Here is a 25,278-nt window from a genome sequence, read left to right as displayed (position 1 = left end):
AAGCCTACTGAGCCTGAAGAGTGTTATGCTCTTTATCCCACTGTGAACTGCAATATCTGGACATCTGGCATAGCTGCTGACCCTGGATATACTTACAGGTTGGTAACAGAACCACAAACATAATACCTTTGATACCTGTAAATTTGCTACATTCTCTTGCTGCCTCATTACTTCTCTTTCGTCTTGCTTTCCCTACTTATTTTACTTGCAGTAAAACTCAGTAGATTAATAATGCTATTGGTACTTTACTTTCTCTGCCAGAGCTTCTTGGGTGGCCACTTTCCAGCAGTACAACTGCATTGACTTGCTCACATCTCCTTACTCTCAATGACAACCCTTTTTAGCATTTTTATTATATTCTGCAGATTTTAAGATTCCAGTGCACTTTGATAACTCCAAATATAAACTATTTGAAGCAACTACAGCAATAATTACAATCTGTTAGTAACTCATGCATCTTTTCACTGAATAACTGAAAACAAATGGAGCTATCCAAACAAATCTCTATCTGATCAGATACCTATTAGATTCAGTGAAGAACTATTCAGTGAAAACCTCACAGTGATTACTCAGTTCATATTTTATGCTATTTACCTGGAGCCTATAACAATCCACATCATCCTTTTGGCAGCTACCTTATAGTAAGACAGTGAATTTCTGCCCATCACTATTATAACAATGATGGACATATAAAATCCTTGCCCCTAGATTCTGACTCATCACAAAATGAATGAGAGTCCTGTGTCCTCTTCCATTGTACATTGTTAGGACAGACAGTCACTACAAGTTTAACTGGTATAGACAATCTTTGCTTGAAAAATTAGATATCAAAAGCAAAATGTCTGACTCTTAGTTCTCTATTTCTAGCCCGAGAAAAGATAAAATATCCTGGAGGAAGAGAGAAAGGTGGAGAGCAAGAGAGAAATGGGGAGGGGAAAAAAGTAAGAGAAGGGAAGGGTAATGTTAAAACAACAATAAATTATTTCAGAGCCAGGGATAACAGATTTCATTATGGCCCTTCTAACGTGTGGAAGGCTTTTATTCCAAACTCAAAAGGCATGGAAAGAATTTCACTTCAAGAGTGACAGAAGTACAATCACAAATGTGTGTACACACACGCAAATCTTGCTAGCAGCTGTGATGCATTCTGGCTCATTAGCTCAGCAAGGTACATCAAGATTTCACAGAACAGCTTGAAGCATCATTGTTTCTTTGGAAGTGAAACTCAGTAAAAATACTGACAAAGGAATGCAGCCAGACTATTAACAGAGTTGTACAAATTCCAGTCCTTCTTCATTCCCTCCCTCATCAAGTCCTTCAGTCAATAAAACAGCTTTTTGAACTTGCCTTGTGCTCTAGTTTGCCTCAATAATCTTTTCAATGCTCACCACAATGCATATGAAAATTAACACTGTACTAAGAAATCATCTGAGATTATCTCTTTTTTCCATGCTCTGAACAACACAACTGGGGCCTGAAAATGTTTGCAGCTGAAGAATTTTCGTCCGCGAAATAGTGTAATAGCTAGGAAGCTCAAATGACATCAAGTAATCTAAACAGCCTGGTGCCTGGTGAGCTATTTGCTTTAGAGAAGCACTTGGAGGCAAAAAGCAGAAGCAAAATCCTAGCCATGCTGTTAGAGGGATATACTTGACCCTTGGAAAAAGATTAGCATCTTTTGTTCTTCCTCTACCCTGTTTCTTTATACCTTTTCTCTACTTCCTCATTAAGCCTCCTATTGTATTTTTTAATTTTTTCTTTATTTCGTCTGCTTTTTCCTTTGTTGTCTTTCTATAGAAAAGACACTTCTGTGAAAACCAAATTAATTTACTTTCTCTTTTCCCTTTCTTTTGCATATTGTTTTCCCCCATTATCTTTCCTATTTTTCCACAAAACACTGTTACCTTCCCTGTTCTATTTTGGCTAATGCTGCAGTATTCTTCCTCCGAAACTAGTGGATAACATTCTTTTGGTACGCACTCTTTTCTTATAATCTTATTTACAAGCACTTGCTTCACAGCCCTAAAAAGGTAGGGTGAAATGCATTGTGGAAAATGTGAGAAAGGGAGAAGGTACATCAGCTGTATTCAAAACTTAGATGCAGGTTTTATGGTGCACTTCCTCTTCTTCTCCCTCTCTTCCTATCCTGAGGAAAGATATACATACATTACAGAGAAAGTAATGTATGTGCTTAAATGTATAAAATATATAGAACTCCTGCCATGTCTGAAGTACTGCAATTCCCAGACTTGAGTTATTAAACTGAATGTGAAGTCAAGACCCTCCATAATAAGTACAATCATATTAATGAGAATGGATAAATAGATTAAGAATTCCCAGGTTACATTAGTCTTATGCTCATCTTATAACTCAGTATGTTTGCTTTGCAGACTTAAGCCTCTTCTGGAAAGAACTGTTCCTTTTGAACCATCAAGAAGGATATTGCCAACTCTTGTTCTTCCAACAAATCAGATAGACATGACATAGCCACAGACATGGATTTCATAATGATGACCACATGGGATATCTGTGCTATCTGTTATTTACCAACATCATCCCAAGATGAAAACAACCTGGTAATCTGGATCCAAATGGCAATTATCCCTTTGCCATAAGATGTGCTAGGCCCATAACTCATACCTGCATGGATTTTTAGAATGCACAAAATTAGCAGTGTGCCCTATATGCACTGCAGAAAAGGTTAAAGCACAGCACATACACTTGGGAAATGCAAGAGCTTCCTTAGTGTCACTTACTTAAAACTGCACCAGTTCCTGACTACACAACCCACACAGATGGTCTGCAATTATTATCCCAGATTTCATGACACAGCCTCCTGATGCCCGTGCACACAGTCTTTCTAGGTATTAGAATGATTTAAATTACTCAACTTCTACACTAACTTAAATACTCCCAGAGGACTGAAGTCAGATCACTCACAACACCGATGCCTAACTTGGCCTTGTGTTTGATGATTTCATCCCAACAAATGGTCTGAAGAAAATCTGGAGGACTACAATATTACGCCACTGCAATATGTAATGTATTCACAAAGCTAGGTTCAGTAAGTAAAGGTTCAGGTTCAGTCAAAGCTTATCAACAAAGCAGCTGCTCTCAGAGGGCTAGGTGTGAGCAGCACTTGCAGTTTGTCATGTCACACTGTTTAAATAATAAAGGTTCATTTTTCATTTTATTTTCCCTTTACTAGTTCACAAGGGCAGACACTTGTTTATTTCTCTCTGAAAGTCTTTTCTTAGTGGGAGATAAGTTACTTGGGGAGAGGAAAGGTTATATATTCAAACATGGTGTCACGTTTGTTGCTAGACTGATGAGTCTCAGCTGTGGATCTTCCAGAAGAAGAAATGGTCAGACCTGTACTTGTCTTTAAATTTGGATTTACCAAGAAGTTGCAATGAGAAGACAATAAATTTATTAGTACCTAGTAACTGCAGCATAACTTTCATTTATAGTATGCTACAAGGCAGCACCAGAAACATTAAGCTCTTACTGATGTTAAGTACAAATTTCAAGAGGACATTTTCCACAAAATAAATGCAATTTATGACCAGCCTGTTTGGTTTCCATTTAGCTGAATAAATTATTAGCACACAGTATACTGACTGCTGCATGAACATTAACAGTCTTGTCAGTCTGGGCACATCATACAAAATAAATTAGATTTTTGTTACTCAATGTGCACATTTTTTGTCACTGCACATTTTATTAAGCTTTGTTCCAGACCACCCTTCTTATGTAACACAAGGGGATGGTAGAAGACACTTATCTACAGATGTGTAAAAAGATGTTCCTGCATATCAGTGGTCCAACAGAGGTGTTTTAAACTCCTGCAATCACCTGTATGCCACATCACAAAGGCAGACTAAGAAAAAAGCCCCCAAATTGCTTAACTAGGCAAACAGGAATTGTCACCACAAAAAGAGGCCAACCATTTCTGCAAAATCTATGCTCTTAATTAAAATCCAGATGTTGTAAAGCTTCCTTCAGAGCCAGAAGGGCTACGAAACAACGTATGATTTGCAACACAAGATTTAGGCTTCTATTTCACCCAAGCTGCTACATCTCTGACCAGCATGAGCTGTAAAAAGCAGCATCACTGCAGTGCCTCAATACACTTTGTGTTGTTGCTTCATCCAGCTCCACAGACCGCAGCAGTGGCAATGGCAGACACTCACCTCCCCAGTAGTCCAGTGGATCCCTCCCTGCAGATCCTGCTCCAGACAGGACAGCTAATTCAAGGTTTCTGGTCCTTTGGCTTTCCAACAAATGCAAACAATGTGCTCTTCAAAGGCATCCAGGCAGGCTTCAGCTCGGCACATTCCAAGAAGGGCAGCTCTCAAGGAAGTGCTGTCAGAGAAGCACATGAATTTAACTTTTTGTATAATAGCCTGAGGGCCAGCCATAGTCTTCAGAACACAACCTGGTCTCTAGCCACCCCCCTCACCTTATCGTTATACCTTCCTTTCCTCTGAGGACTACAGACTTCCCCAGCCACTCATGCTAGAAACAACCGACCACAAGCTCTCTACTAGGCTGCTGAGGAAGGAAAACCAAGCCAGAACCCAAACCCTCTTATGTGCACACTACTCTCTCCCTCTTCTCATCACCCTCCACAATGGTTTCTGCCCAAACTGCTTTTGCTCTAGTGGTCATGTTTTCTTCCTCCTGCAAGTGCACCTCCGGAAACAACCTGTCCATCCCAAGTGGTCTGTACCTCTGTCTTACTCATTTTTAAACATGCTGTTCTTCTGGCAAGACAGCCACCCCAAACACAAGAAGAGTTGAGATTGATCATATTTTGATATGAAATTCTTTTTGTTCAGTAACATGCCCAAACCTGAATAAATGTTGAGGAAAAGAACTGTTTTATGTAATAATTATAGAAAATTCTCTTCCTGTAAAATCCTGCCACAGAGATTGTTTGGATCCAGTAAGCGAGGTCAGGTTCAGACCCTGGGGAGAGTGGTGTATAGTGATAATAACACTTAGGATTTTTGCAGCATTCCTTATCCACAGATCTGAGCCCTGTCTTCAGTATATTACAACAGCAGGATATGTTATCTTATGCAAACTCCTTCCTAAATTTCACAATAGCTGAACCAAGCAGGAATCATTAAATTTGTGTGCTCTGCTGCTATGAAGGCTGAAAAACAGCCATACAGCTCCTTCTTTACTCTGCTTTTATCTAAGTAAACTACAATGTGGTCAGGGCAGAAGCACCGAACCGCTTCACTGTTTGCCAAGTACCTACATTACTTTTAATGGTGTACAAATATTAAAAATCATAAAAAGAATGGGAAAACAGAAATAGGTAACAGAACTCTCCTCCTTTAAGCAAATTACTCAACTGCAACCCCTACAAAATGCTCAGTTGCCATTTTTACTAGGTCTGGTTCAAAGGCCATTAAAAATGGGATTCTTTGCTCTGACATCAAAGGGCTTCAAATAGGGCTGTCTGTGACAGGAAGGGAGACAAGATTAACTTCAGCTTTTTGGCTATAGATCCCAAGCAAAAAGTAACAAATAATAATCAGAAGATAAGGTCTTCTTGCTTTCAGCACATTTTTTCAAACATCAACTACCATCTATTCAGCTGCTTGATTTGTGAGAATGATGCAGTGAGCTGTTAGTGTTTGCAGCTTAATATGATCTGTTTTTTCAGCAACACTAAAGAACATTGTGATTAAGAATGAAGCAAGAGAGTGGGAGAAGAGATAGGAATGGTTTATAAATGTAACAAATAGATTGATTGCTTTTACTTATTATCATATGTGTATTGATCAGGCTTTCCTCCTGGCCTGCTGTGAAGGTATCAATGCCAAAACATTCTCCACTGCTGCTGAAATCCTACCATACCTTTTAAATACAGGCCTTATTACTAGAGTAAATATAGCCTAGAAGGTTTAGCTTTTAAAGTGGTTTCTGTCAGTAACCAGCCTTATTTAAGCACATCTGGAACTTCTTTGTAACTCGTAACTATTTTGTGTAGTCACCTGTATGATGAAGGTTTAATGCTGTGGAATTACTGCTAGAGTCTGATTGCTACACAATCATGAGTGTATTTATAAAGTAGGGATACAAGGGGCAGAGAAGCACTAAACAAAACCAAGATTATGTTCCTAATTGAAATGGCAGTCCAGGGGTTTCAAATATAAAATACGGAATCTGAGCTTACTTTTCTTAACATCATCTGTTTCAGCTGCTCCACATTCCAGGACTCCCTCAGCCTTGACCTCATCTCTAAGATATATCCTCCCTTCAGTCAATTACAGGGTCTCAAATATACAGTATTTACACCCAGCAACAGGGTAAATCTGCTGATTGTCTTCCTTAAGCTGCTTGGGTGGCCCTAAGAACCAGGAAGTGTCCTGGCACAGGGGAATTCTGATTGTGTGGAGAGTGTAGCTGGCTCCTGCAGCACTCTGGGGCTGCTCCTACACAAGGGCAGGAAGGAGTGTGGTGGAGGTGGGACGATTAGAAGGTATAAAGCGAAGGATTCACTCCACACATCTTGTCCAGGACTCTCAGGATTTTTGCAAAGTACCCATCTACCCTAGAGGTGCTGAAACTGAGACAGAAAAAGGAACCTACAAAACTGAAACAATTTTAAAGGAACAGCTGTAAAATAATAGGAATTGGATCTCTTGGATTCCAATCTACACCAGCTGCTTTAATAGCTGCTACTTTTATTTCATGTTTCAACCAAATTAAAGTATAATCATTATGTAGATACACACAACCGTTTTGCATCACGTTGGCATCACCAACACTGATCGATACCCAGACATTATAGGCCCTGAAGTTTTAAAATCTATTTGTTGCTGTTTGCTTAACCAGCATTCTTCTGAGTGCTCTATTTATTAAATAAATAGCTATCACATTAGGGAATATGTGACACAAACAACTCGATAATCAATGTAAATAAGAATCAGGCCCAGAAGTATTAATTCCTTTTAATGAGAGTCTCTTTCTCCCTGTAGAGCCTATGTCTTACCTTCTTTCGAAGCTTACATTATGTCATTTGACCAAACCCTTACCCTTCTTAATTTCTGAACCCTCACAGCTAATTTCAGAATATATTTTTATTACTCCTTTTGTTCGCACAGCACTCAGTTATCAGTGCTGATACGGTCTCCCTGGCTTTCCAGAGATTAAACAGCACATGAAAGAAAACCTAGTGCAATGGAGAAGAGGCCTCCAAAACAGCATTTTAAAAAGTAAAACAGTATTTTATAGGGAAATGTGGTTCAATCACAACACGAGCTTTTGTACAGTAAAAAATGTATGGTACAAAATATACGATAGTTACATGCTTCTCATTTTAAACTTGTTGTTACTATGATTGTTTTACGTCACTGTTAAAAAAAGAAAAAAGTGTACTGAAGAAAATAAAATTTGTCATCAGAATTCAGACTTGTGGTATTTGTTACTTGTCACACCAACAACATATAACCAGTACTTCCTACTCACTGCTGTGAAGGGTTCTCTTCAACAGTAGTTGCACAATAAATCTCTATATTTTTTTCCTTTTCAGGTAAGTTAAAATGCAATCATAAGCCTTTATCAAAATTAATCCTGTATCCAATCAAATCAACATGCAGTATGTAGAACGTACTGATTCGAAAAACATTTCTACTTATGTAAGGTATGGAAATAACTTCAAAGCCATTCTTTTTTTCAGAGATGTTTTGTCATGACGATCTTAAAAGTCTTTTCAAAATTAGTTGATTCTATGATTCTATTTTTTCTCAAGACAGCAGCAGCTATAGACCTATGAAGCCTGTGACTCTGCTGAGGCTTGGGTAACAACCCCTTAGTCCAGCAAAGCAAATGACAGAAATACTCAGGTTGGTGCAGCTAATCATCCTCACAGATAACCAAGTGCTGACTTTCCTCGGTCAGGTGTGAACTTCAATATGATGGTAAGTTCAGGAATTCCCATAGGATCTATTTCCAACCCAGTGTATTAGTTATGAGAACACTGGCGACTGCAGTGAAACTAAAATTCGCAGAACTAAAATCCACAAGGTACTTTCACAGTCCTGTTTTCAGCATTTGAATATTGACAACACCTGAGCCAACTACTTGCAGCTACATCCAGATGAACATCACCGGGTACAAACCTTAGAAATCTATTGAAATCTTGGCTCTTCTAACTGGGTTTTAGAGATAGGGCATGATTAATGTTTCTGATGTTTCAACTTGGTATCACAAAAACTTGTCATTTGCACAAACTGTGCAAAACAAAAGCGATTTAAGTCTCCACAGACAGCTGTGATCTCTGTAAAACTTGGGGAAAAGGAACTTCTAAGTTCTTACCCTGCCTTTAGTATCCATTATGCGTTCTTATTAGCTGGGAGTATGGTCACCTAAAGTTCTCCCACAAAACTCTCCATCTTTAGAAGCAGACAAAGGGCAAGGTTTGACAACCTGACAAAACATGACATCTTAATGAGGTGGGTTTTTTTGTCAGTGTTGTTACTGAATAGTCTACACCAGAAGCTGGAATTGGGGGCAGGGCTGGAGAAGAATGTGGTGCAGTAGAGAATGGAGTTCCTCCTTCAGATAACATAACCCAAATGATCCTGCAACCGGTTTTCTACTCACAGAACAGATTTCAGTGAACATGTCAAGTTGGCACATGATACATGAAAGCACTTTTGGCTGCAGCTCTTTGTTAGTACAGAAACTTTCTTAAATAAAACATTGTGCTTTGACTTAAAATATTCACAATTAAATTTGCTAATCTTTCTCCATGTGCTATCTATGACTCGTTTCCTAGAACAGGATATATTATACATGCTACTGTAAGAAAAGGTATAGCCAATTCCCTTAACCCTTGAACCCTTACCTATTATTACTCAATAGCTGATATGATAATACCAAAAGGGTGCCACGTGCAGGAGTGTTTTCCTAGCATCAGTGTCAGATATTTCACACAATACGAAATCTCTTTTTACCTTAAATTTTGCGCTCTAGTCAGTTTTCCCCGCAAAGAGGTGGTCAGAGATAAACTGAGGGAAAACAAAGTATTAACAAATTGGTGACTTCATTTCACCTCGTAAATCACTGGCAGACTCCGAGGAAAAAAGCCTCAAACAATTCCCAAACCCATAGCCCACATCTGAGTCAAAACTTCGCGGTTTTATCACACAAGCAATCCTCTGTCCTGGAATTACACGGGGAACAACAGGATCAGCTTATTTAAACGTGACGAGCCAAGATCAGCATTAGCAGTGACCGCTCCGGGGGGGGGGGGGGTGGGGGGGGGGGCTGCTCCCCGGCCTTTTACCTGCCGGGTAGGGAGCGGGGGCCGGGGGGGGGGCTGCTGCCCGCGGGAGGGGAAGGCGGCTCTCGGCGGGTGGGAGGCGTCTGCAGCTGGAAAACAGCAGCTCCGGTTTCTGATCGGTTTGGGGGTGGGGTGGGAGGTGTGTGTGGGAAAAGCCCAGCGATGGATCTTCCCTGCTTTTGACAACAGTCTCCCCTTCAGGCCTGATCCTGCACTGGAGGGAAATAACTACGAGGAGAACCACTAATCACACCTCCGTGTGGGAACTACCTCCGGTAGCAGCGTGTGCCGCCAGCCCTGCCTCCAACCTGCAGCGGTTGCTCCGGGACGGGCTCGCTCGCCCCTGCAGTTCACCTTTGCCTGCAGTTCACACGCGTGCAATTTGGGTTTAATGGAGCTCAGTTTATTGTTCCTCTTTGGCCTCACAATTACGTCGACTGCAGGTAACGTGAATTTCTTTCTGTCTTTCTTTGCCGCTTCCACGCATGCACACAAAGGCTGGGTTTTGCTTTTTTTTTTTTTACTTCTTCCAAAAGGCTGTGAGCAACAGCTCACTCCCATGCGTGGTAAGTAGTAACCAGACGCCAAAGACATCGCTTGGCCGTATGTAGGTTTAAAACCAAACCACTGGCTAGCGATGCACGCCGAGCCCGCGGGGCCGGGGTGAGTACAGACATAACGGTGCTTTTCACAGCCCTGAACCCCCTCCGGCTGTAGCTGCCGGTTCGGGTCCCGTTACGGAGGGGGCTACAAGGCGCCTGGGGTAGGGGGATTAGCTCTTGACGGGGGCGCGAGAACTGAGCCGAGCTGAGCTATTCTTTCCCGCTGTGCAGGGACCGCGCTGCCCCGGCCCCACTCGCTGCCGGTACCGGTGGGCGCGGAGGCGCGCCCCGCGGCGCTGGGGCAGAAGGAGAGGGAGCAGAGCCAATCGGCGGCGCCGCCGGCCGGCGGCAGGGCCCGGGTGGACGGCGGGGGGCTGCGGACTCGAGCCCGGCGCTGCACTTGCTACACCTACAAGGACAAGGAGTGCGTCTACTACTGCCACCTCGACATCATCTGGATCAACACCCCCGAGTGAGTGAGTGGGAGCGGCGGGACGCGAAATGGCGGGCCGGGCTGCCGGGGCCGCGACCCCCGCGGCGGCGGGAGGTTCCCCGCCCGCCCCGGGGACCCCCGTGGGAGGCGGAGCCACCGCACCCCAGGTAGCCCGGGCCGAGGCACCGGAGCGGAGAGGGGCTGGGGCGGCTCTGCCCGCGGGGCCTCCTGCTCCTCCTCGCCCCGACACCTGCCGGGCCAGCCGGGGAGGGGGGGGTACGGCGAGAAGAACGGGCCGCGGATAAGCGCCTCCGGCCCGGCTGCCTCCGGTCCCGTTCGCGGTACCTGCAGGGTACGCGGCGGTGCGCGGGTGCCTCAGCGTGCGCTGCGTGTGCAGGCGCGTGAGATCAGCCACGGGGGGGAAAGGCCTTACTGTGCAGAAGAAATCTGCTTCCAATAAACCATTCACTGGGAAAGGAATAGTTTGTGCCGTTCGAAATAAAGAAAATAATCTGGAAGTACACTTTGTGATTAAAACAATTGTCGAAAACCTCAATCTACCAGATTTAAGATGTTGCAGAAGGCTCTCTTTTACAATAATGTTTTATGGCAATGGCAAACAAGTTTTTGTTTCAACTCATAATAAAAACAGTGTTGGAAACATAACACTTCCCAGGAGATGGAAATTCTGAGTTTCCCACGGGTTGGTGGGTGCAGATGCAGGCCCTGGCACTAGCATCATGAAAAGAAATAATTTCTTTTCTATGCCCACACTGTGCCTACAGTCTGAAGGATAGAGGCCTCCTTTTCCTGCAGCCCCAGGTATACATATCCTGTCTCTGAGTAAATAAAACAGTCCTAAGGATTTGTGAAGGTTCTCATAGACTGATAGGTCACAGTCCTGCAGGAACCACAGCAATGTGCATCCAAAAAAATAATCAGTGGAGCAGATGAATCTTCAAGAATTAAAGATCTTTGGGCTGTGTGACTGTGAACTTCTACACATCATCAAGTACACCACTGACTACAGCTTGGGAACAGTTGTACTAACTCAGATCTGCCTTTGAATCAATTGCAAAGCTTTTAATTAAAATAACAAAAGGAATATTAAAAATAGAAAGTAGCCATGAAATGGGTTCAGTCAAATGGGGTTTAGGGCACTTAATTTGTAACTTCACCTGTGTGTCCTGGCTAGAGGCCATGTCTGATGACAAGTCTTTTGAACTCCTACCAACCTGTAAGTATCATGTGTTCACACAAGTCATTCAATTCTTGGAGTTCCATACCTGCACTAATCCACCCAGGATTACTTGGAATTATTTTAGCCAAATATTTATGACTCAGTATATTTAAGTCAGAGCTCACCAGTGAAAACGGGAATGACATTCCTACGCACTGAATAAATAGAATTCTGCTAATTTTAAACACATACCCCCCTCCCCCCCCTTCTTCTTTTTAGGTTATCCTGTTTTAAGTCTACAGAAATTATAATTTTCATTCCAGTGGGAAAAGTATTTAGTGTGTATTAAAAGTGGAGGATTTTTTCCTACCTGAAAGTTTGGTGTAAACATCACCAAAGAGAGAACAAAATTAAAGAGTGAAAATACATAACATTTTCATGATACCTACAGCATTAGGAATTTAGTGCATACAATAATCCAAATATTAAACAGTTGGGGCTGTAAGTCTTTGCTTTCTTAACTGCTCAGTTGTACATAAAATAACACCAGATCTCTCAGATGTGTAAAGTCTGTCCCTGCTGTCCAGTGTATAGGTTAGCCTGTAATGACTCGACACGAGGTCTAGGAAATTCTGATTATCCCACTTACATTTTGTGCCATGTTACTGGACATTTTTATGTAAGCTATAGAATATACTCAATTTCAATATTCAATTTGAATATTAAGTATTCACGTAGAACAATAGGTTTTAGCTACTGTGCTCCAAAGATGTGAACCTGTATAACTTAGCAACACTGTTGGAACTAGATTGATCAGGATACTAGGGACCCAGTGGTTTTTGATAAGTAGTGGGTGGATGATGGTGGAAAGTAAGGGAATTAGTTTAGTAGGAACTGAATTCTCTTGGATGTGTCAGTGCTCATTAGAACTGGGCTGCTTTGCTGTCCTGCTCCTCTCACTGATCCATGAGACTTGGCTGCTCTGAGCCAGCAAGGTGAGCAGTGAAAGGCAAGGCTCTGTGCAGGGCTGAGGGAGATATACAGGTCTCCCTCTAAGCTGAAAGAGGTTTGTCTTGATTTTCAGGGAATCTAGGATTTTCTTCCTAGGAATGCTTCTGTATACGAGAGTAGAGGCAGTGACTGAAATAAGTACAGATATTAGATATTTTGGACCGTGTTCAGTGCAACAGAGGCAGAAGTAAGAATTCATGTCACAAGCCTGAATGATCAGGCACTAATTCTGGCCTGGTGTCCTACTTGGAACAATGTTTCCATAAGCAAGAAGGTACTTCTGGATGTGGATGAGAGGAATCAGGCCTGCTTGTGCAATTTAATATCCCAACAAGTTATGCTGCTTCTTTTAAATGGAAGTAACCACTGGATCTGTACAGACTGGCAGTTTGTAAATGGGGTTTTTACATGACTATTGAAGGTTTTTATATTTACTAAAAATTTGGCTCAAATGCGATTTTGAGAACCATACACATAATGGGAGGCCAGGCACAGGGTGTTAAAGACTGGGGAAGTTTTCCAGGCGTCTGTTAATTCTGGTCTTCTCCCTGCTTATTTAACTCCCACATCTATTTGGGGTTTATTTTCTACATTAAACTCTACAATTGCCTTTTATTACTTTTTATTTCTTATTTCCCCTGACCACTATCATTCATTTTATCATTTCTTATTCCTGTTACAACTTCCCTGTTATTTTCTGTTTCCAGGTTACTCTCTCCTCCAAAGTCAAACTTTACTTTCTTGCATTCTTCCCCATGCTTTTCTCAACAGAAGATACTGTTAAGGATTGTTGTGATACATTCATAACAAATCTTGGTCATGGCCTCTCTCTCCTCCTGGTCTAGAGAAGTGGTTAATGTTTTTATTGAAACTGTTGCAGGCAGAGTGATGACAGAGGATCTGTTCCTATCCTTGTGGAGACACCACTTGGATCAGCAGGGTGACAGTCGCAGGAAAGCATGAAATTGCAGAATATGCAGTTTTTGACTCTCTGTAGCTATTGCCAGTTAAATGAGAAATCATCTCTATGCAAGTTTGAGTACTGCTTTATAATTGTCCATGAACCACTGCTGTTAGTTCAGACCAGTGAGTGCACCAGTGTTATTCTGACACAGCTGGGAGCAGTGAGAGCCCTAAGTGGAAAAGACAATGACCTTAAAGTCAGGTCAATCAGAGTAGAATAATGCAACTATGCGGTGTAGACAAAGGTTGTGTAACAAAGCTAATTAAAAGCTGGTAAGTTGTTCTCACTGATAAGATGGATTATTCAGGAAGTAGTTTGCAATGTATTTTTTTGTCAAGTGATTAAACATGCTTATCTTGATCTACAGCTAGACACGTTTTAAAGAAAAAGGAATGAATAGTCTTTTAAACAGTACCTATTGATGTAATACTGCCAAAACCTGATGCTTCCTTTTCTAAGTTAAAGAAGAAAATACAGGCAAGATTTCTTTTAGATCTGCAGTTCTCCAAAGGGGTTTTGTATTTCAGTATGAACTGAACATGTGCATCCAACAATAAAATGTGGTTCAATCAATAACAGTGTTGCTGAAGCAACACTAGAAGCTTCCGAGATGCACAGAATGATTAATAAGAGATTAAAAAGTGACAACTATTAAAAAATGATAGTATCATGAGAATACAATATTGGATACTCAAGCAGTCTTCAATTCTGAAACAGAAGTATAGTGAGAATTTATGGCAATAATCTGGACAGTTTCAAAGGGATATTAGCATAGATCCACAATGGTAAAATTACTTCCTGGCTCAGACTGGGCGCCAAAAATAATAATTTCTCGAAGTGTTAAAGGAGTTTATTTTCTACATGATGTCTTATTTCAGTATTTGCCTCTATGCTCAAAAAAGGAGTAATGAATGAATGAAATTATGATCTAAAGAGTGTGCCAATTACATGAATTTCTGAATCAGGAGAATTGGATGGATAAAGTGAAAGGAAAAATTTGATCTAACACTGTGTTTGCAGCTCTGATCCCCTGTAGTTACATGTTTTGTTTCCTCTGTGGAAGGACAAGGGCATGCACACACTTGCAAGCTGTTGCTTTGCCCTGTGGGAATATATTGGCAGAGGATATGGTGAGTTTGCGGTCACTTGGTGGCACTACAAGGATGTGGTGTTTGTCACTTCAATAAAGAAGAAATTTGTTTCTGTAACATATGCAAGTCAGATATTCCTTAGTGCTAGCTTTGCTCCAGATAGTTTCCTCTGCAGAAATCTGTTTTCCTGACCTCATATGACCATATGTTGGCGTGAGTAAGGCTTTTCATACACTTTCATTCTTTTGGTCTTTCCTGAAAGTGATGACAGATGGGTTTGTTAGGGGTTCACGACTTGTCAGAAGCTGAACAGACAAGAGCAGCTGATTCCATGTACAGTCAGTTCTTCTAACAGTTATCTTTGCTCATTAATGGCTTAGGTCACTATCAGAAAGTCATCTTAGAATGAAAACAATTTGTGCCCTATGATCGCTTCACTCATGGTTTTTGCTCATATATAGAGAGGAAGTGATGGGATGTTGTTATAAAAGAGATGACTTAAGACAACCAGTTGGATGTTTGTTCTGACTGATCTGCTGGCTAACTTCTCCTTCATAACTTTTTGCTACCTGCATCTCACTGGTGATTGCATTTTGTTGAATGGAAGCCCACACAGAATCATGGAATGGTTTGGGTTGGAAAGGACCTTAAGATCATCTAGTTCCAATCCCCTGGCATAGGCAGGGATGCCTCACACAAGACCAAGGCTCTGTTCAGCCCAGCCCTGAACACTGCCAGGGATGAAGCATTTTCCACTTCTATGGGCAACCTGTTCCACTGCCTCACCACCCCCACAGTAAAGAACTTCTTCCTTATACCTAACCTGAACTTCCCCTGTTCAAGTTTAAACCCATTTCCCCTTATTGTATCGCTACAGTCCCTGATGAAGTCTCTCTCCAGCATCCAAGTAGGCCCCTGTCGGATATTGGAAGGCTGCTATGAGGTCACCATGATGTAATTGAAAATGCATTTCATCCTTATGGATATTAAGTAATATTATAAAGTATCACAGTTACCCCATTTTTTGAGAATTCATCATTGGATAAGGCTGGATGATATCCTGTGTATTACCAGACATAAAAGTACACAGCTAAAGATCTGTTGTTCAGCAAAACAATTAAGCATGTGCTTATAATCTTAATAGATCAGACTGAAAAAACCTGCTAGCCAAAGGCATGTTGATAAAACAGTGGCTGCATGCCAGGCCATTCAAATAAGGAAGCTGGTGTGTCGTTCAAACAGTGTGCGTGGTTAACTATCAGAACTCAGTGCCAAAAGAGAAATGCTGAATCTTCTGTTAAGTTTATTTTACTTTTCTGAATTAAGTTTGCCCTGCATTTTGCAGACTTTACTGTCCACATGTTCACTGAAATCTATTTGTCTTACATACGTGAATGCTACCAAGATTAGACTGTGTATAGGGACTTTATGTCCTAATCATGTTAAATCAGGTACTGACTTTACACTTTCAGTGTCTTACTGAAATGTGCACAACTTGCATGCCCTCCACAGTCTAAAAGTAGAATATATCCTCTTAGTCTTCCTGCACAGTTTTCTTACAGTACTCACAGTATTGATGTTTTAACAGCAGCACCCTCAGAAAGACTTGAAATGATTTGGATCTGCAGATTAAAACCCCATGGCACTGTAGGAGCTGGCCCTGCAGAGGACGGGGGCAGGGGAGAGACAGACGAATAGCCAGAGCCTTGAAAAATCATCTCTGGTGTTCATGCTGGTCTAATTCTAAGAGTAAACAGTCTCAAGGGCTGCCAAACCACAGTCACTTTCATCCGCCTGAACTTTTAACGTGTTTATATCCCCCCAGATTTTTGGTTTGTTTTTAAACCAGCAGTGAGCTATACACAATGCAGAGAGTGGTAGAAACATGCATTAGGGAATGTATTTGTGTGCATGCCCTAGTGTGGTGGCTTCGGAAGCTGGCAGTAAGCGCTCTGAAGTTTAGTTTGGAAAAGCTACCATTTGACACTTCATTTGATTCCTTTCATCCATATTTTCCAGCTGCTCTGCCTTTTGGGATTTACCTCAGCGCATTTGCATTATAACCATCCCACTTACTACTAATATTCCCTGACAGCCAGAGGAAGAGGAATAATGGGAACTTGGGCCTCACAGACAGAAAATTCTGCACCGGATTTCCCTTATTTATTTAAACAATCATGCATCTTGCCACTTAACTGGGAACAAATTAGGACTGGAATGAGCGTATAGGCAGTGTTGTTTTGAAAGTATTTCTGTGAAACAGTGGCTCAGTTTCTTAGATCAGATGAGCTCTACCCAGCCTCTCTGGGTATTTGGGGTGTTCATGGAATAACCCCTCCCTCCCATGCCTGCTTCATACTGCTTACCTCCAGAAATGTAGCCCAGCTTTTCACTCAACAACTCAGATATTTTTCTGACCATATTTGAAAAAAAACACCACGTAAGATCATTTTGACACCTACAGGAGGAGGGTGACTAGTGGTAAAAATCTCTCAGAGTCTCTCACAGTACATAACTTGAGTACCATGAAGTCCCAGTGGGAAGGAAATCAAAGAACTCCTGTAATCGGCGAGACTGGATGGTGAAGTAGATATGTGCAACCCTTGGCTAGTTACCTGAGTTAGTTATAAATAATGAACTATAACTAACCTAGGTCCTCAGAAATGCTGACTGCCACTAAATTGAGGATGTGGAAAATACAGGCGTGGCTATAAAGGATAAAAGTTTGTTTCTTCTGAAAATAGTTTCGTGGCAAAAAGCTGCTTGGAGAAAGTACAGCTTCTGTGAATGGAGCACGTGGTTAGGATGACAGAAGGGCAAGCACTTCTTTGAAGATGTTTTTGCTTCTTAAACGATGATGAGAAGGAAGGGATAATATGGGAGATACACCTACTGTGAACTACTCTTAAAAAGTATGCCTGTTACAGAAAGAGTTGGAGCCAAAACTTTCAGAGCAGCCAGTGACCTCTTCATCTACAGAGCTATACACTGTTACTGCAGTAGCTATATGTGAAAGTATATACAGAAATATATTTCATTTCCCCAAGCCTTTTTCATTGTGGAGACATCTTGTTTCACTTGGAGGATGACAAATTTTGCTTCCTTTCCATGTTCTTTGTTCTCAGTGGTCCTTACTGGGATCTCATACATTTTAAGATTGTCTGGAAACATTAGAGACTGTTGGGAGCCTTGCTGGCCTGGATACACGCCAGAAAATATATTGCTGAATACTGAAATCACAGCATCTAAGATGATTGCTGCAACCCTTTGTTTTGGCTGAAACTCTCAAGTGCCCTGGAGGTATCTACTGTGTTTAAGTGGCTGGGAAAGTAGAAAATAATAGGAGCTCATAGGTCAGTTGTAACACAGCATGAGAAACTCAGCCACACGTAATAAAAATTAAAATAATTGGTTTTGTCTGAACATTCACTGAAAATGTTTGAACATTGTCTGAATTGGATCTGACACTGACTGTAAATGAGGGATAGCTGGACTTAGGCAAATCACATTTCCCAATCAAACATGAAGGTAGTAGTTATTCAAGGGGCAGTTTGTTTTCTGTGTGAAATTTCCACCCAGATCACTGGTTCAGGATGGCTGTTTCACTATTCCTTGGTATTTCTTGTCTTTTTCAACAAACAGATGCCTACTTCTAATAGTTTAAGGGCAAAAACATGCTTCAAAAGCTAGCTGACTTTTAGGTGGAGAGCTTTGATGATTGTATTTTGTGGACACAAAGTACAGAAATAACATAGGTGATTTCAGCATCTGAGTATCCAATCTGAATCTATGCTTTTTTCTTTTAAAATTCTAGGAGAAACATTGTCTGCCCTAAAGACTGTTGTGTGTTCCTTCTACTGCAGAAATCCAAAGTATTTTGCAAGGGACAAGAGCACACAGTGCTTGGATTAGCTTTGTGATATCTATATTACACATGAAATTATCTTCAATTAACAGATCTGCTGCACTAATTTTATCATTTGGAATAATTTCAGGTAGTGGAGAGTTGCATTAGCATCTTCTTTCTTTGCATTTGGAATAAAGAAAAAGTATCTTATACAGAAGAAGCAGCTATTTCCTTAAAATCCGACCTTCTGTAATTTAAAAAGTGCTTTAGAACTGAAGATGCAGACTTTTGTGCACCTACTCACTGACCACAATAATCATAGTGGTAACTGAACTCTACAAGAGAGGGTTGCTTCCCCAGAGGTGCCACACAGATACGAGTTCAAAGTAGCACCATGGGAAGGCTGATCCAGAGTTGCATAGATTTGCTTGTTCTCCACTTTGTAGAGAACAAAGGCATAAAGGATACACAGTGCACCTTAGCTTTTAAATATGCAGAAACCAATTTCATGGCTTCAGGAGAATTTTGTTCTCCTAAAGGAAAATGTGATGCTTACAGAGTTAAAGGTCAGAAATTCAAAATTTCCTGTGAATTTTTTTTTTAATTTTATTTTTTTTTTTTAATCTGTGGATTTGGGGTAGAAATATCCAAGAAGTTTGTAAATGGCTCTTTGCTGGTACTTTGTCCAGGGATCTGGTTGCAACCACAAGGAACACAGCGTAAGGGAACTGGTTGTTCAGGATCCCCAAAAGCTTTTCAGATGGCTAACTCTGCCTAGTTCAGCTGTTTCTCATCTTCACTGCAGAGACACAAACTGTCCTGTGCATACTGAAGTCAGCAAGCTTTGGCTAAAGAAAAGAGATGCCTCAGCTGGAATGGAAAACAGAGCAGTGTCACAGATGCCTGGTGACAACTAAATTTTGACAGTAATTCTCATTCAGCATGTTGAAATTGCTTCAGTTTGAACTGAGCATTGCAACCTCATGAAAAAAGAATATAAAAAGCAACAGGTAACACATGCAGCAACCTAAGATTAAGCATGCTGCTAGGCAAATGCTTCTGATACTTGTTCAGCTGAATCTCTTTAGTATCTCACTTCTGAACTTCTGAGAAAGAGACATGAACTAACTTGAAATACCAGTGTTTTCAGCTTCTGGAATGATAGTCATACACACACTAACATTTGCTTAAATGTTGTGATTTATCAGTTGCATCAGGGTAGCTGACAGGCAAGAAAACATCTATGATATTTTAGCTCTTTATTATGAATATTGTTGAAAGCCTCCGGGTTGCTATGGAAGTTTATTTGTTTTGGGCTTGAATTTTTGATTAGAAATCAAAACCAGGCATATTGGGAGAATTAAGGTCATCACTTCATAAAAACAAGGAATGCATAAAGAAAATATGGCCATACAGCAGTTATTTCTGTCAGAAGTTATCTACATTAGCCATTTGGCATTCATTATTCTAAAGCAGATGGAAGTACAGAATTATAAATACTTGTTGCTTACAACATGGGACTCATCCCTAATCCTGAAGACAATGAAGAGCGTTTTAAATGACTGTTTGAGAAGGAGCAGCCAAGAGTTCTGAAGTCTTCTAAGGTCTCTTGCAGTGTCTAGGCACAGCCACAGAATAAAGTAGTGAAAATACACAACAGTGCGTGCATATATGGGCAGCAGACCAGCATGTGCTGGAGAAACACCAGCACATGGTCTCTGACACACAGGATTTTCTGTGCTCCAGTATGATGTTATGATAAATTTCTATATGGTAGGTACGCTTTGGTTCAAGCTGTGAAAGATGCACTGCACTAGTACAAGCTCACACATACTATAAGTGCAGAGATTTGAAGAAATTCTTTACATCAACTGCACTGATGTTACATCAAAAAATATAGCAGAAATGAAGAAAACAGTGTTTCTGAAGCTTTCAGCCCACCATGACTGTAGGAAAATAGCATATTTGCAGCTTTCCCATTAATAGCCTAATGATGTTTTTGTGAAAGCAAATGAAAGAATTACAACTATGTGATTCATGGTTCCAGAGTGCTTATTCAGGCTTTGTTCTGTAACCTTCCCAGATCTATCCTTACTTACCCTGATTTCCTCTTTCCTGTCTCTTGGTTGTTGTTTTTGTTTTTCTTTTTTATTTATTCCCCCCCCCTCCTCTTTTTCACCTTTGAATTATGAAATTCTTGTCAGATTCTTAGTGTTTGTGGCTTTGTGGCTTCCTTAGCCCACCCCTCAAATACACAGGAATGTTTATGGGGCTCCAGAAGTTCCGTGTGGTGTATGCCTGCTATCAGTTGAGATGCTTTAACAACTTGTAGGAGAATAATTTATGACATCAGTCTAAACTATCCAATGCTTTTTTGGGATGTTAGCAGGCAGATGTTAGAACCATGTCCTTTTCCGATAATAACATTGACTCTAACCCATTAAAGAACAGAGCATGCCAGATTGCAGGGAAATAAAGAGAACTACCTCTTACTATTTCTTGGTGTGCTGCAGCACAGAATATGATTCCTCATAGAAAAGCACTAGTAGATACGTACAAGGAAGATAATCCAGCTGTTTTTCACATTTGTAACTCCATAGGTCATGATCCAACCATGGTGCAATAAATCATGCTTACAGTTTTCTGCTTTTCTCAGTGATAAAATTAAAGGCGGATGAGGCTCTGAATCATGAGGATGACAACAGTGATATGTTATTAATCTGGGGGAAGCCAACCCAGCTCCTTTTTCACGTCATACCAGCTGCAGTGCTGAACAGAACATGTTTTGTGGAATTTTTTTGGGAGGTGGGCCAGGCTAGGGAGCCAACAAGGTAAACAATAAGCAGTAGAAGAAGCAATAACCTGGGGATGTATTTGTATCAGCTGTTGGATAATAACTGTTTTAGGTAGCCAGCGTAGTTGCCAATTCTACCAATTGAGCTGGCTGGCTGCTGCTTTATAACTGTGTGAAAGCCTGAGTTGAAGAGCAGAAGTTGTGATCTGTTACTGGGGGAACTTCTTACATAAGCATATGGTTTGATTTTTGTGCTGCTATTTATTGCTTTGCATCAAGAGATCTATTTTCAAACCAGAAAAAATATGGAATATAATTTTAATTGGCTCCTAAAATGTACCATTATTTATGATTCTCACAACAGGAGGACTGTGCCATATGGGCTGTCTAACTACAAAGGCAATTTTAGAGGCAAAAGATCTACAGGGCAGATTCAAAATACTTTCCAGTCTTCAAATAGGTGTTCTTGTATGAATGCTCATGATGAACAGTGTATGCAGTTTTGCAGAAGAATGCAGGACAGAAGAAGGTGAGTAGCTTTTCTTAATATTGCAAACTTCCAATAGTCAAACATGAGTTGCTGTTTCACAGAGGTGAACTAGTCAAGTTGCGTGTATCATATGAAACCGATTAACAGATAGATTGATTTTTAAATAAACATTCTCCTCTCCAGTTGTGGTGAGTTAACCCTGGCCAGCAGCCAAGCACACAGCTGCTTGCTTACTTCCCTCTTAAGAGGGATGGGGGAGTGAACAGGAAGAACAGCGAGAAAACTCATGTGTCACAACCAGGAGAGTTTAATAGGTGAAGGAAAGAGGCCAAGCCTGCTGCAGTACTGCTATTTGCTGTTTCTTTTTATGATGTAGTATTTTTGAAACAGCAGATCTCCTGTCCAGTTAGGGTCATGCACTGTTTTAGAGTGGTTTAAGTTTTATCTATCTAATAACGAGTGAAATGACATTGTCATTTTATGAATGGCTCTGTGAGGATAACTGATGAGAACACGGTGGCAATCTCTCTTTTCCAGAAATCGTGGATCAATGAAAGAGACAGAGGAGAAAGACCAGTGCAGGGAAGAACACAATTTGATCCAGTAGCGCAGAGAGTTTGGAGTATTCTGAACAGTCAGGTATGCTACAGATACTAGTATTTCTTTTCAACATTAAACATTACATAAACTTCCCTTATATTTGCAAAACTAAACTTTTTTTAACTGAGTACTATCAGTGCTTGCTACATAAGGGCAGAATCTGGCTCAGGACTTGTTTGGGGTTTTTTTCAATTACTGTGTTTTCTAAATATCCTATAGTATACACAGAACTACTCTAACTTTCCTCATGCTGATGTAGCTCCTTTAAAAGTTGGATTCTTTGGCTAGAAGCTGATACATATTTTGGCAACAGTCCCCTGTTTTCTATTATTTGTTAGGGCAAGGGCTGTTTCTGTCTCATTCATTTAGCACTGCAACAGCTTCAGCTACGTGTCCCCATGCAGTGCTTCAGTAAAACTTAAACTGTCAAGGTAAAGAAACAGAACAAACTTTGTGGATATAGTATTTGGAGGGAAAAATAAACTTAGTTTAGATATTAGATATAAGGAGGCTATTGAGACCTTACAGTTAGTTTCAAAAAGTTCCAAGTTCCAAATCTACCCTTAATGCTATTGCTACATACAAAATGCAGTATGATATCAGCATAAGCAGCTACTTGGAGGTAAAAAGAAGCAGCCATTTGAACTAGAAAAATTGTTGTGTTTTTTTTTTTTTAAGTAATTAATCGCACCATTATTCAGAAATTTTTGCTATGAAGGGAAGCACTTGGATTAGAAGGCCCCAAGTTGAATTTATCGCTATGATTATGTGATCACAGGCAATTAGACAACTGGGTAGTATTTACTGTGCACAGTCAAGGAGATGAAACATAGTTCTATCACATAATAGGCAGTTAGTCTGAATAATTAGGCAGTTTTTTGTTTTGTTTTTAGAGCTTTAATGTTTATTTGCTGAAGCTCAGAAGCAAGAACTTAAACTACAGCTCTCCCTTGAGATGGACAAACGATGCTTCAGTCTGATGCCAGTGGAGAATTCAGCAGAGTGCAACACTTTCATTTCAACAATGCCACTTTGAGGGCATGTGAACATATATGAAGAAGCTTTCTCCCATGCTCCTCTCGCAAGAGTCTCAGTAAAGGGTAATATTTATCACATAACCTGTCAGGGAATGTATCACTATTGAAGAACGCAAAGGCAGATCTGAACTTCATCACTACAAAGCTTCAGAAACATTTTTCTATGCAATTTAAAGAAGAACAACAGAAACTTAACTGTGCCACTTACTGCTCACTCTGTGTCTGAAGAATCCATCCCCAGCTTCATGCAGGCAACTGTAATTGGAGAATGTGATGAGTTAGAGATTGCCTATACATGAGTTCTCATTAAGAATAAACTGATACAAAATCTTGCTCTTGTTAATCTATGCAAGCCTGAATCATCATATTTTAACTTTGTGGCAGATGTTTAAATGACAACATCTATGCAGAATAAAGATGGATGGCTATTATAAATATTATAAACTATAGCAAGTCAAAAGTATACATTGAGTATTCAATAGATTACCTAACTTAGGCACAAATTATTCCTGCACTTCAAAGTTCCGTTCAAAAACTTCTACACTAAATGCACTGTAGTTGATGAACAGAACTCCAATTATTCATCCCAAAGAATTTCCTGTAGATGAAAGGGCAGGACTGTGGAACTTCAAATGAAACGTCATACAATCAGACTAACTCACTGTGCTAGACCATGTGCTGTTCTAAGCCCCTACATAAGTTATCATCCACATTCCTCTTTGCTAGTACTATAAAAATTATGTTTTTATCTCTTCATTGAAACATCATTGCTGATTAACTCAGAAACTTGGCAATAAGGATTATATCCAGCCCTTAACGTTTGTGAATGACTTCTTTAGAAATTATGGACTTTGATAGGAGGATGCAAGAGTAAGCTGGAAAAAAAAAAAAAACTTTTGCAAATCCTGTTCTGTATTATTTAAAAACAAAAAGAGAGGAAATCTCTTACTTGTGACATTACAGATGCTTTTGTTTGACTGACCTTCACACAGACTTTGCCCAAAGCACAAAGGTTAAATAACCCTATGACATTAAACTATATTTTAACATAAGAGCGATGGAGACCAACAAAATGAAAATACATTAACAGCAGAAGTGGTTGTATGTAAGCTTAAAACAATGGTAATAGACTTTGTTTGAAACAAGAAAGGGAGGTCTTTGCCAAAATATATATATTTTATATATATGTGGATATATTTCATAAATTATTATAGTTATAAAATTAAATATATCTTTCAGTTATTGCATTTGTATCAGTTTCTTGGTATACAGCTGATTTTGTACATTAATGGAAAATAGATTATTTATTGTATAGAAACACTTTGCATACTATTTTCCCATAATTTTTAAAAGACACTGTATAGTTTTGGGGTTTTAAAAAATAATCAAGCTTTGTTATGAAGAATGCTTATTATGTTCCTTTATAACCATAAACTGGATCCCCCCCAATGCATATGCCAAGGTCATACAAAAACTTGCTTTCTTCAGGAGATTGAGAGTTCTCCTGAGAGTTTGAGAATTGAGTATGAAAAAACAATAAAAATACTTTGATAATAATTATGCATAAGAAGTTCCATCACAGTTTTGTGTCCCGTTTGCTATAAACATCACCCTCATCTGGCCTGATTTGTATCCTGACACAAAGGAGGAGGTAATGGTCATTTGCACTGTGAGTTCTGTTTGTGAACAGTGTTCACTGACTTCAGCTTCAGTCATTGTATTATTTTTTCTCCCTGGAACTGCAGACTCATTCCAGTGCTGACTGGACTGCCAGTGCTTTCTCATCTGACACAATTCAGCTTTTAGATGAACTGCTCAAGTCTGTGGTTCTATTTCTACTGTCTTCTCCCACATGAATCCAATTTAAATGTTTAATTTGAAGATGGATTCACACCTTCCCCAGTCTCACGTGCTGTTTTCAC

General features: G+C 40.3%; 1 protein-coding gene and 1 long non-coding RNA gene across 6 annotated transcripts in view; one reads left to right on the top strand and one right to left on the bottom strand.

Moving 5' to 3' along the window:
* LOC133224229 (uncharacterized) overlaps positions 1-25,278 on the bottom strand; it is a 134,035-nt gene that overhangs the window by 48,183 nt on the left and 60,574 nt on the right. For 2 of the 4 annotated variants that reach the window (XR_009728795.1, XR_009728797.1), the window contains exon 2: positions 23,553-23,611. This is a non-coding gene — a long non-coding RNA (uncharacterized LOC133224229). Of the gene's footprint in view, positions 1-23,193; positions 23,657-25,278 lie in introns of those variants that run through there. The other 2 variants (XR_009728794.1, XR_009728796.1) reach the window with 2 other exon arrangements.
* Positions 9,345-24,913, top strand: EDN3 (endothelin 3). 2 transcript variants are annotated; one of them, XM_061375597.1, is made up of 6 exons: positions 9,345-9,415; positions 9,509-9,750; positions 10,141-10,381; positions 21,594-21,758; positions 22,257-22,358; positions 23,213-24,913. In XM_061375597.1, the coding sequence occupies exons 2-5, from the start codon at positions 9,699-9,701 to the stop codon at positions 22,324-22,326; spliced, it is 528 nt and encodes a 175-aa protein (XP_061231581.1). In that variant the 5' UTR covers positions 9,345-9,415; positions 9,509-9,698; the 3' UTR covers positions 22,327-22,358; positions 23,213-24,913. The 2 variants fall into 2 exon arrangements, with proteins under 2 accessions (XP_061231581.1, XP_061231582.1); XM_061375598.1 differs by lacking the exons at positions 9,345-9,415; positions 9,509-9,750 and adding an exon at positions 9,819-9,873.

Source organism: Neopsephotus bourkii, unplaced genomic scaffold (genome assembly GCF_033783945.1).
Source record: "Neopsephotus bourkii isolate Nb327-2 ecotype Australia unplaced genomic scaffold, CSIRO-AGI_Nbou_v1 NB_1663, whole genome shotgun sequence".
Lineage (NCBI taxonomy): Eukaryota > Metazoa > Chordata > Aves > Psittaciformes > Psittacidae > Neopsephotus > Neopsephotus bourkii.
The sequence above is the reverse complement of the archived record's forward strand: the minus strand, read 5'-3'. Positions and strand labels throughout refer to the sequence as shown.